Consider the following 12,829-nt stretch of genomic DNA (forward strand, 5'->3'; position numbering starts at 1 on the left):
CAATCTGCTTGCCAATGGGGATAGCTCCCCAGATAGAGGGTTACACCTCTTGGGGTACAGTTTTTGCTGCCATCTATACCAAAACTCATGCTACCCCTTCAATAGCAGTAATACCAGATGTATTGAGACAAATGCATAATTAGTATGGAGCAGAACCTGCTCCTAACTTAGAGATGAAATTGCTAGGAAATTTTGCCCAGGTATCAACTATTATATTGGCAAACATAAAAGGGGAGGTAGCAGCAGTGGCAATACGCTAACACCTGAGGGATTTCACTCCTTTACAACAGGAGAATGAATTACCTAAAATTATCGAAGACACATATGCCGAATTAGGTAGAGATAATTTGGGAGCTAGAGCTACAAAACCTCAACTCATGGGTGGACCTGAAAAGGATAACACAAAGCAAGTACCTGATTCAAAAGAATAGAGAGAATAGATCACAATCACGGAGTGGGTCTCCTCAACAGGAACCATCCGAAAGGAGCTACAACCTTAGGAATCGTGATAACATTAAGAAACCTGACAGGTATCAGAATTCCAACACCTTCCCTACTGTTGCGCAAACTGGAGTAGGAATAGTAAATAATACTAGCGCACTCCCAGTGGAAGTCATTGTAAAGACTTGCGATGTAAATGCATCGCATACTTACAACGCGGTCATTGTAACGACCGTTTTGTAATAGCACACAATGTAATACATTGTGTAGTAAAGTGCTATATTCCCCTTAATGGCGGTGTTTACACTGTCTGGATTATGATGTCAGTTTCCCACAGGCCTTTCATGTCGGGCTTTCTGACATAAAGAGCCAGTCGGAAAACGACTTTGTGGCCCCTTGCAAAAGTGGCCTCCGCTTGGGGGCCTGGGGGTTACATATGGTGCCCCAGTCAATCCCTGCACCGAGTGGCAGGCACCGTGTGGTGCTTGCCACGCGGCACAGGAATTAACAAAAACTCCCATTTCTCTAGGGGAGCTAGTTCTGCTAACAGTTTAAGGGCACAGCAAAAGCTCCCATAGAGAAATAGGAGTATGCGACCGCACCATGTGCGGTCACACTGTAATAGCAGTGTCTGGACTGCCGACTGGAGGTTGGTCGGTTCCGAGACTGCAACGGTGTTGGGCGGCTGTTAAAGGTATGTCTTTTTTTAAAATTATATTCCTTCCCTCCCCAGCCCCCGACTTACCACCCCTGTCAGGTAGCAGCCACTACAAGAGTGCAGGGTGAGTAGTCCGCTTGTGTGACTGCAGGGTGAGAAACAGGGTGAACAGCGCAAGTGCATTGAGAGTGCAGAGTGATCACTGTGAATGCAGAGTGAGAGGTGGGCTCATGTGACCGCAGGGTAAGTGGAGGGAGAACGGTGTGAATTAATGGCGATTGGCATAAGTGCAGTGTGGTCAGGTCACTGTGAGTGCAGGGTGAATGGTGGGAGTGCATGGTGATCACTGTGAGTGCAGGTTGAGTGTGAAAGTGAAGGGCGAGATTGAGGAGTGAGTTGTCGGAATGCAGGGTACATTCCCAGACACTTGAAGTAACTCAGCATGCTATTGAGAGCTGGAGTATGGTTTCAGACATAAGTTAAAATATTGCTATCATGGCATTGTTCATGGTCTGGGCTGGACTTTCCCTAGCTGGCACCGAGCGTTTTCGGTGGCCCCGAAGAGTGGTGGCCGGTTTTGGACCAGTGGGGGCTGTTTTTGGTAAAGGGGGCCGGTTTTGCAGCAATGCTGCAACATCGGCTCCCTGTACCAAAAGCTGCTGTAGTGATTTCCAGTTGCACCTCGCCCCCCCCTCCCAGCAGACGGGCTGACTCAATTGCCTTGGCTGGTTTGCGTGCCCAGTCTGGCCCTGTTCGGGGATGAAGGGTGGAGTAAATAAATATTGTGCTTATCCTGCAACAAACTTCCAGTCTTATGATTAGGGTTGCCCGTTCATTATATTGATGTCCCAGGCTGTACACCTAAAGCCAATTTTCAACACTTATCAGTGCGTACTTAGAACAGTAAATATAAAGAGAAAGCATCATTGTGTTCTAGGGCTGCCTGAATGAGCCATGACTGATAATTAAAGGGAACAAAGACAGAAAAGTCACATTACAAATGAATACTTACTTTTTTTATTTAGTGTCAAGACGAGGTCTTTGCTGGCTCTTCAAACAACAAATGGCTGTCATTTGTCTTTTGGCAACCCTACTTTATATTCCTTCTCATGAAATGCATTCTTACACTACGGCAGTAAATGTAACATACAATTGTGAGGAACAGGCAGAGTGAGAGCACAGGGGATACTGAAACCAGAAAAAAAAATCTCCGTAACCAGTTTACAAAGGTATGTAAATGATCTTTAAAAACCTGTGAAAAACTCGGGCGTGCAGGAGATAAGACTCCAGACACTGCCCAGACGAGCCCACAGCAGCTCGAGCTGCAGCAGCCCGGGCTGAGACACACGAGGAGGGGGGGGAGGCTGAAGCCCTTTAGCCCTGTGGGGGTTGGCGCTTGCTATCACACAACGTGCTCTCCATGAGTATGCGTTCCTGTACCAGGCAGCGCTGATACTGTGCATAGAACCAGCCCTTCCTTGACAGCTGCAACCTACACGCAGGATGGCAGGGTCCGTCCAAAAATGAGAATGAAAATACGAAGGTATGCTGTTCCTAGAGAGGCTGTTAAAGATTGGGGAAAGAAGTAGGTCAGGAGAAGGTCTCTCCTTCTGGAAAAAGACCCTCACACATCCGGCAAACAAGCTGTCACGTATCGTCAGCAGGTAGCCCAGATGTCAAGTATCATCATCAGGTCTGCTCCGAATCGGGGCGGCGCTGCAATCCCCGATCGGCGACCTTAGAGGCGCCTTTTAGTGGAGATCTTTATTCCATTCATTGCCGGTTGGTGAGTGCAAGTGAGGGCCCTATTGTGATGTGCGTGTGAGACTAAGTGTGTTTAAAATAAGTAGTGGAGATCCTAGAAAACAAGTTTTAATAAGAAAGGTCCCACTCTTAATTAAGAACAATAACATGCGTAATCTTACAGTGAGGGTGTCTGAATTACGCTCTAGTGAATAATGGTCAACATGTTTCTTGCATCGGTCAGGTTGACCGCAATTCTTCAGGACCAGAAAGTTCACACACTTATTGGTAGTGGTAGCAACTAATACTTACCACCGATACAGCACCCTAATAAGTGGTTACTTTAAGCTATAAAATCATACGCCTGTAAAGAAAAAATGGGTGGACAAAAGAAGGTACATGTTAAATACGCATATTTGCTAAAACCAATCTTAATTTCTAATTGCCTCATAAACTGCACCCACAAGGTGTCATGCAGTATTGGTGATGTGCACAATTATCACATGCTAAATAGTGATCTCTAAAATACTTAATGACTAAGATAATGCAATAGTCAAGTGTGACGCTCTTAACTGCAGAAATGGTAAGTAAAAAAAAATATGTTTTTAACCGTGTTAGATGGATCAAAACACGAATGGGGAATAACATGAAGGGGAAGTAACACTCACCCTGGTGTCCCAGGTCTCTGGTGTCAGCGAGATGGCGTTGAGAAAAACACTGAAAAGTGCAGTGTTCTATTGACAGGAAAGCGCCCTCCAAAAAATATAAGAGGGGTGCAAATGAGTCAGTCAGATTGATGTGACTAGAACTAATAGTTATAATAATGCTCACAAGTTAGTCATAAATTGCAATATTCTTAGAAATCCCTCGTAGGGACCATGCTACAACCAGGAGATCATGAGATCGAGGCAAGGACAGTGGAACGGTCTATATTTATCTTAATGGGAGGATAATAGTCTCGTCCTGATAATATACATTCGTGAGTTAGACAGAGTACTAAGCTCTACCCAGGACCGTGGTTAGTACTTACGGCAATCCGTGGTTCCGAATGCCTTCGTTCCTACCCTCTGACCGCGTCAGCTCGGTGGACAACTCTGGTCGCTGGCGCGAAGCATACATAGGCCCTTAAAGCCAATCGGAAATGCCGGCTCATCGGTGTGTTTCCAGAATACAGCACGTACGGGAGCTAAGCCCGTCATCACTGGTTCTAGGGTCCGGTCAGGTGGTGGTCAGAAGCCAATCGGCTTGAAGTGGCAGGATAGACAACCAATGGGAGATGAAGTTAGTTTCCTGCAACTCATGGCAACTGTCACTAGGCAACGAGGTATTGTGGACGAAGTATCGAACCTCGTACCGCCAAGTCGATTGTAGTTGGGCATGAGACAAGGCGTGTCGCTGATCAGCGCGCCGATTCGAGAAAAAGGAATAGTCAGAGTCGAGTGGTTGACACAGGAATGATTAAGGTCAAAAGATTGACAAAGGAACCCTCGGTGTTGTCCTCGCACAAAACGCTCAAAAGGTAACGTGCTGGCGTATTAGAGTGGTTTCACAGTATTCATAAATATATCAAGAGTGACGTGAACCCAAGAATGTAGTCCAGTAGAGCATTCACCTCATGGGTTAACATAGTAAAAGAAAGTTTATAGATCACAAATATGCCTAAAGTGCATAAACAAAGCAGGGAAAGGGCGGACCCTCAACAATGGTGGGCACTGCTGATTGAGTAGCGAGTACTACACCTATCAGAGGGATAAAAACACAAGTCAGAGAACAATAGTGTCAAGATCTATTGTAGCAAACCCCAAATCGTGTCAGCATTGTCTAGATAGGTCACCTGTTACTTGATGTGCGCCCAGAGTGATGGTTCCTAAATTATAGGCCAGTAAGTAGTAAATCATCAGACTCAGGTATTAAGCAGGCTAGACCAAGGGATATCTTCATTCAAGCCTCCCAGGTGGGACGATAATCTCATAACCCACCTTTGTTCAACAGAGAACAATTTAGCTCTACTAATGTTCTTAAAAGATTGGAGGACCGTCCACCGTAGAGAATCAGGGGCATGTTTTTTATCAAAGAAATGGGTTGTCATTTTGGTGTTGACTTTGTTACACCTAAAATTGCTCCGGTGTTCAATGATTCTGGTTTTAACCGGTCTTGTCGTCATCCCTATGTAGGGGAGATTGCAAGGGCATGAGATTAGGTAAATACAATTAGGGGTATTGCAATTGGTATGAGTTCTGTGCTGCCATGTGAACCCATTTGGAAATTCAATGTTTTTCATAATTTTGGTGAGGGGGCATACAACACATGAACCACAAGGATAATGTCCCATTACGGGAGGTAAATTCCATAAAGTGGCCTGTTTGGTGTTGTTATGTTGTTTGGGTCTAGTGTGTACAAGCCTGTCTTTGAGGTTGGAAGTGCGTTTGAAAGCAAACCGGGGGGTAGTCAATGAAAGTGTCCCGGTGTTAAGAATATTCCAATGCTTTCTAATGATGTTTCTCAGTTTTGTCGAATTCGGCGTGTATGTAGAAACACAGGTCAGGCAATCATCGCTAGTACGTTCCCTTGGTTCTAAAAGCCCTTCCCTATCGTTATTGCAGGCCCGTTTAAATGACTTCTTTACATAATGACTACGATATCCCCGTTGGAGGAGACTGTTAGTCAGAATCGAAGATTCCTGTATGAAGTCAGTCAAGGAAGTACAGTTCCTCCTGATACGGAGGAACTGTCCAAAAGGGAGATTTCGCTTAAGAGCTACAGGGTGGTAGCTATCAAAATGTAGCAAACTGTTTCGATCGGTGGACTTACGATGGAGTGTGGTGCTCATCATCTGATCATTAAGTAGGATCAAGAGGTCCAGGAAAGGGATTTGTTTGTCAGATATTGTATGGGTAAACCGCAGATAAGGGTTTAAGGTGTTAACCCATGTGCAAAATTCATCACATCGGACTCTGTCACCTCTCCATAGGATCAAGATATCGTCAATGAATCTCTTCCACAGTAGGATGTTAGATCTAAAGGGATTCGATTCGTGGTAAATGGCTCGCTCCTCAAATGCTGCCATGTAGATACAGGCCACACTCGGGGCAAATGTACTCCCCATCGAAGTGCCCTGTACTTGATGGAATAATTGGCCCTCATATTCGAAGAAATTCTCCGTGAGAGCTAGAGAAGCACATTCCAGAACAAAGGTACGTGGTGTCGATGAACCCCATTCTAGTTCACTAAAAACATCCTCCATCACCTCAAGGGTAGCCCTCTGTGGAATGTTGGTATAAAGGGCCTCAACATCCAGGGTGACGAGGAGATCCACTTGTCCCTGGTGTTGAGACCCCTCTAGAAGTCTGAGGACATCCATAGTGTCTCTAAGGAAAGAGGGAGTTTTCTGGACCACAGGCTTGAGGAAGTGATCCACAAACTGTGAGAGTGGTTCGAGGAGAGAACCGATTCCGGACACGATGGGTCTGCCAGGAACCGGATTAGTCCCCTTATGTATTTTAGGAAGACAGTAGAAGTAAGGGATTTTTGGTTCAGCAGTCACCAGAAAGGTAGCTTCCTTCGTAGTGATCCACTCGTGGGTCTCAGCATGGAAAACCATCGTGTTAATCAATGTTTTAAGTCGAGTAGTAGGGTCCTCTGTGATTGGTAAGTAATACTTCCTATCATTAAGTTGGCGTTGACACTCCGTGCGGTAATCTATAGTTGACATTATTACCGTTGCTCCCCCCTTATCTGCTTGTTTGATAGTGATCGACGGATCGTCACTCAGAGACCGTAGTGCAGATTCCTCACCAGTAGTGATGTTGTGAAAGATCTTGGCAGGTTTTATTTGTTTCCAGTCCTTCAGGACTGCCTGCTCAAAGGTTAGGACCTCATTCGGGATCATCCCACTATGTGGTGTAAAAGTGGAGGGTTTGTGTAAGCCCGAGTCTTCAATAGAGATCTCTGGTTCCCCATAGAAAAAAGCCTTCAGACGTATTTTGCGAAAAAATGCCTGTATTTCACACATATCTCTGAACGAGTCGATCCTAGGTGTCGGGACAAATCCCAAACCTTTTTGGAGAACTGTTTTTTCAGTCTCATTCAGTATGCGGGGTGAGAGGTTGACAATTAACATCTCTTGTTCTTCGTTTGGCTCCTGGTTTCCATTGATGTTGAGGGTTGATCTTGCCAGTGCACCCTTTTCTCTTCTCCTCTTCTCCGCCCTCTTCCTCTGCCCCAGCCTCTGCCTAAAAAAGGGGGGCCTTGTTGGTAAAAGGGGGGAGGGGGACCCTGTTGGAAACCGGGAAAATGCCAGAACGGGGGAGTCGGTTGATATTGTCCCTGAAACGGGATCATCGGATAAGAGGGGTAATTCTGTTGCCCTTGTCTATTCCTATTGTTCGAGTAGCCTCCGCTGCTGGAATCACTACTTGTGTTGGAGTTGCGTCTAGAGCTATTAGAGTCCTCATCTGAGGAGTAGCTGTTTAACACTGATGTGTAGTCTGCCTTCAGATATGGATAAACCTTCTCTTTATCGAATTTTTTAATGTCTTTTTGTAGCTTGGTGATTTTTTGTTTCATCAGAAATTCTTTATTTTCTGCTATCTCATTGTTAATTTCTGCTTGCTATCACACAACGTGCTCTCCATGAGTATGCGTTCCTGTACCAGGCAGCGCTGATACTGTGCATAGAACCAGCCCTTCCTTGACAGCTGCAACCTACACGCAGGATGGCAGGGTCCGTCCAAAGTCGGATTGACCGGGACAGCACCCTGGGCGGAAAGAAAATTTGGTGTTTGTTGTGGGGGCGAGGGTGTTGCGGTGTGAGGGCAGAAAGTGTGAGGAAGATGAGAGAAGGGCGGGGGGGGGGTTGATGGGGTGCTAACAATTACGCTGAGCTACGTTACGGGCTGGTTTCAAAAGTCTTTAATAGGACCCTATTGGGACCAAATGGGCTGGGCGAGCTGCTGCTTTCATAACATTAAGTCAGGCAGCTCCTTGCTGCACCCCTCAGAATATTTGGTGCCCCGGGCCAGGGCCCAGCGCGCCCATGCCCAAGGGCAGCCCTGCGGGATCGTACCTAGCAATGTATCATCGCTCCAGTTAGAAAGCAGGCCTCCAGACCTGTTTCCTGACATTGGCTTTTTATTATGAAACCATTTTAATTGGTGCAACGCATGGATTGTTTTATATCTTTTTAATTATTTGTTCCAAAAGGGAAAATAAGCACGAGTTCCACATAAATATACAGATAATAAACAGCAAGCCTAAATCAAAATGATAAAAGATGTACATTGTATTATTACTTCACACAGCTGCACTACAGCATGCAACAGCAATATGAAAATCCATAGGTTTTAACATAACCTACATATTATATATTTTATATGTAGAACTCTGTTTTCAACTGATCCTGGCAAAAGGGGACAAAAGATGAATGTCTAGACAAGAGCATACCACACCAAGCATTGTATAATATTAGTTTTAGGTGCCATTCCCCATATATAGTTCAATAACTGTTTTAATATATAGGTTGTTCTCTCTTCATTAAAAATCTTATCTGGTGATGTGTGGGAACATGCCAATAATCCATTCATCCTCATTTGACGAGGTTATCGTTTTTTCACAGTCTCAAAATTATCTTGTTCGCAGTCATCAATGCTTTCCGTAGGGTTCATGACTAAATCCATTCGATGCGGCGTCTTGGTTAATGTTGAAATGTGCCAATTTAATGCTTCAACCGCGTAAGTGGTTCTGCAGCGCCACCTAGTGGCAGAGAAAGGGTAGCTTCAGTTTGTGCAAAGTGTGTTGTGTATTATTTAAATACACAAAAAGGGAACAGTTATTTTGTTTTATTTCCTTCGATAAAGCATCATTTTAAAATGATGTTCACTTGAAAGTTTGGAAGTTGTTCACTGATGTGATGATAATAATAGCAACTTTTATATAACGCGTCCTATAGCAGCTCTGCCGTTTCATAGCGCTGCAGTGCAAACCCATACGAGTTATGATTACTCGCTTCTTTGACCACTGAAATGTAAACGGATGAGTAAGTCTTACTGGTGGCCGAGCTCATCACACATTTGTCACACAAATGCATACGGCAAACCACCAGGTCCATTTTTCACCACTTTTATCTGGTGGAACTTTCAAAACGGAGCAATATATTTAATTCTTGCATAGACCTTAGAAAATAACCCTTTGTATAGAAATGCCTCAACCTGGTGCCAATGTCCCTGTGTTTAATGCACACAGCTTTTTGTACATTATTGCATATATAACTCCAGAAACATCTCGTCTGGTTCACCGCACATTCAGGAAGAAATTCTACAGCGATTAAACACTGCTATGAATGAATGATTGACCGTACTTGAAAATCTCCTCAGCGAGCGTCCCGGCGCTTTGAACACAGTGGGGCTTATTCACAAGACCCTTGCGCCAGCGGTGCATCACGTTTTGTGATGCATTGGTGGGGCAACCTGCTACCCCATATTTACAAGGACACATTTTAGAGTCCTTGTAAATATGGCTCCTTTACACCCAACACTTTGCGTGAAAGGGGCGTGCCATGGGTGTTGCTGTGGGTGTTTCCACGCAACACCCATGGCTTCTGCCACATTTCCAGTTTTACGATAAATGGTAGACCTGGAAATGTGTCAGAATGGTACGCCTCCCCTATGGAGGCGTAGGGAGGCGCAACGAGGAGAAATGTTTTTATTTCTCTTCGTTTGTTTCCTCTTTCTATACGAGCTGCATTCTGCAGTACACACAGAATGAGGAAATCACCTCTTGTGATTGTTTATGTGCACGAAGGGACACCTTCCTGCACATAAACAATCACAAGAGGTGCAGGAAGGTGTCCCTTCCTCCACATAAACAATCATTGAAAAAAATTACGTTTTTCAACTTTATTTCAAACTGCCATTTCAGATTGTTTATGTGCAGGAAAGGATGCCTTCCTGCACATAAACAATCATCCCTGTGACGCAGGCACCCTTGCATTTTGGTGCAAAGGCACCTGCGTCGGCGCATGGCAGAAAATTGTGCACCGGCGCAGGGGAGAGCAATGGGATCCCTCATATTGTTGTAGATATGACGCATCCCTGTGCTTCGGAATTAACACAGCGCTGCGCAGCCAAATGGCTTGCGGCACCGCGCTGCGTTAATTCCTTGTATATAGGCCCTATGAATGTTATACTAAAAATGTTGTGGATCATGAAAAACTGAATCCTCTCTGCAGGAATAAAATTGCAGAGCTGTTGTACTTTTCTTCGAATTTTGTTTCAGGCACTTGATCCATTGTTCATTTAACTCAACTTGAAACAATGTGATAGTAAGACTGGTGCCCGATTGTGACATGACATCAATTTTGTTCTTCTCGCAGAGGCCTGGGACTTGATAGCAAGCCGGAGCTGCAGCGAGTGTTAGAACACAGGCGGCGGGATCAAATGATTCGACAGAAAAAGGAGGAGACAAAACCACTGCCATCCCCCTTTGAACAGGAGCTCCAGAGGAGGCACCAGAGACTCGACCAGGTACTTCCGGGTCTGGTAATGAATGAGTAACCTCGTCTGTATCATGCTTCTGTCTTTGATCTACTGCCCTCCTACCTTTCCCACCCATTGTTGGCCAACCACGGCCTTGATGAAGAGAAATTATCCTGCTGTGCAAAGGGGAGTCTTGCTTCATAGGTATTAGAACTTAGGGCCTGATTAAGAGTTTGGCGGATGGGTTACTTCGTCACAAACATGAAGGATATCCCACCCTCCTTATCCAAAGTGTGTTATATTGTAATGTACTTATAAGTAGGCGGTTGGAATATTTCACACATTTGTGTCTGAGTAACCCATCCGCCATACTCTAAAATGGGCCCTAGCTTTTTTTGATATGTTGTGGTGCATTAGCTGCTAACATTGCTAAATTACAGCATTTCAACCAAGTTTTGAAAATTTAAGAGAACAATTGCAACTACCCACAGAATTTTCAAGAACTGCAGTTACAATAGTAAATACGTCCCCTGGAAAAATTCCCAACTGTACTAAAACTGGAGGTAGAATAATACATTTGACTTCCCAGCACCCACAAAAAAACGTTGCTGTCCTAAGGGGACAACAGAAGGCAAACTGATGCAGTGATGCTGTATAGTTGGGTACTTTACAATCTGCAAATAAGACCTGAAAAATGTAGTTTTTGAAATTATATGTTACCCCTTTTTGTATTCTGCATAAAGTCGTGTTGTTTGATTTTCCACTAAAGACAGCATTTGCCCTGGAGGCTTGCTAATAATGTTATTTTCGTGTTGCATTATTATTTATATATTCAATGCTACACACCTTTAAAAATGACTCATGCTCACAGGTCTTCATTGATAAAACACAAATAACATGCTCTGCCAAGTATGTGCTTTATGTTGAAGGTTCTTACAGGTCTTTCCTACAGCAGGAGAAACAGCAATGGGGCACTGGAACTTTCATTCTATATGGTACCATTGACCAATGTCTTAAACTACTACTCATGCTATTTCCATTGGGTAAACTAGAAATGTTATAAAAATTAATGTATTTTTAAAAAAGCTCTATGTTGTGACTGAAAAGTTCTTTGCATGGTGATGGACGTGCACCCCTCCCCAGAGTGTCCCAACTGTATCGATGTCCGAAGTGCTAACACTGATTTTTGTTGTTATGGGCGAACACGGGTAATGTGTGTGCACCATGACATTGAGGTGTCTTACGGATTGCAGCCGTACTGGACCAGGAGGGGCACCCAAAGAGCTACACTCATAGTGGTAAAAGGCTACTGTCTTTATTAGGAGTTTGGCAGCATGAGAGTGATGGTGGCAGTATACCATGTAGTGATCAGTAGGAGTGATGATGACCTTGTTACCTGTCTCAGTCGAGTAAGGCATACAGGCTCACTCATTTAAAGTTCTGCTGCTGTGTGTTTAACTCACAATTGGCCTACATCCGTTTGGTGTGTAGTGCTGCACAGCCCATGTATGGTATACATGTGTTGGGGTATGTGTACCTGTGAGTGACACAAAAAGGGATAATGCAGTGCCGTGCAATTCGTTTTTACTATTTGCATGTGTTGGGTGTATGTGTACCTGTGAACGGTACAATACGTAAAGGGTGTAGTGCTGTGCAGCACATGTATGCTATGTGCATATGCTGGAAATATGTGTGCTTGTGGTGTTCAATGGTGCTCTTTGATTCAGAGAGAGAGAGTGGTCACTGGAAAGGGGCCTGGGCGCATCTCAGGAAGGAGATGTGGCTGATAAGAGAATTATAAATACCAGGGCTGAGGGAATGGGTTATCTTTTTGATAAACATATCACTGTGGCTGACATCCAGGTATGACCCTCTGTCCACTCCATGGCCAGTGCTGTGGGTCTATGAGATTTGGAGTTGTTCCTCATGTGACAGACTGCTTTCTGAAGGAAGGGCAGGGAAGAGGAGAGGGCTCTTCCAAGGGAAGCAGAGATGCAACATAAACTTTAATGTCTCTGTCTCTAAATCACATTTGGTGTCTGGAAACGGCCTATGCTAGGAGGAGAAGCTCTGCAAAACTTCTGCTTGTGACCCTTGTGACCAGGACTGAGGGACATGGCATGTCAATCTCCCAGCTGGAAAAAGGGAGGGCTGGAGGGAGTGCGGTTCAGGGGGGAATCCTGTTGATTGGGTTCTGGTAGTGAGGTGTGAGGAAGTGGCTGCTACTGCGGGGGTAAAAGTTGACGATCTCGTATGCCGGGTCGAGCCACAGTGAGAGATGTTTCAGTGCCGATCAGCCCATAGCACATCTTAGGAGCTATCTCATCGACATTGTATGCTAGGTGGGAATGCATAAGATTCCTGCTGTCCTGACTGATAACCAGCACCAGGAGCACTACAACTCCTCGCCTCACTTTCCTCCCACTTGTGGGAAAGACCCCAGGAAGACTCAAAAAAACTTACCAGCATCAGAGGAGCATCAAGGATCCCCTGGCTGCTGCCTCCGCAAGACTAC

The 12,829-nt window shown here is 44.9% G+C and overlaps 1 protein-coding gene across 2 annotated transcripts in view; it reads left to right on the forward strand.

Moving 5' to 3' along the window:
- FAM107A (family with sequence similarity 107 member A) overlaps positions 1-12,829 on the forward strand; it is a 775,781-nt gene that overhangs the window by 714,988 nt on the left and 47,964 nt on the right. For both annotated transcript variants that reach the window (XM_085624739.1, XM_085624740.1), the window contains one exon: positions 10,212-10,362. In XM_085624739.1, the coding sequence (XP_085480865.1) occupies positions 10,212-10,362 (151 nt within the window). The remainder of the gene's footprint in view (positions 1-10,211; positions 10,363-12,829) is intronic.

This window comes from Triturus cristatus, chromosome 9 (assembly GCF_964204655.1).
Source record: "Triturus cristatus chromosome 9, aTriCri1.1, whole genome shotgun sequence".
NCBI lineage: Eukaryota > Metazoa > Chordata > Amphibia > Caudata > Salamandridae > Triturus > Triturus cristatus.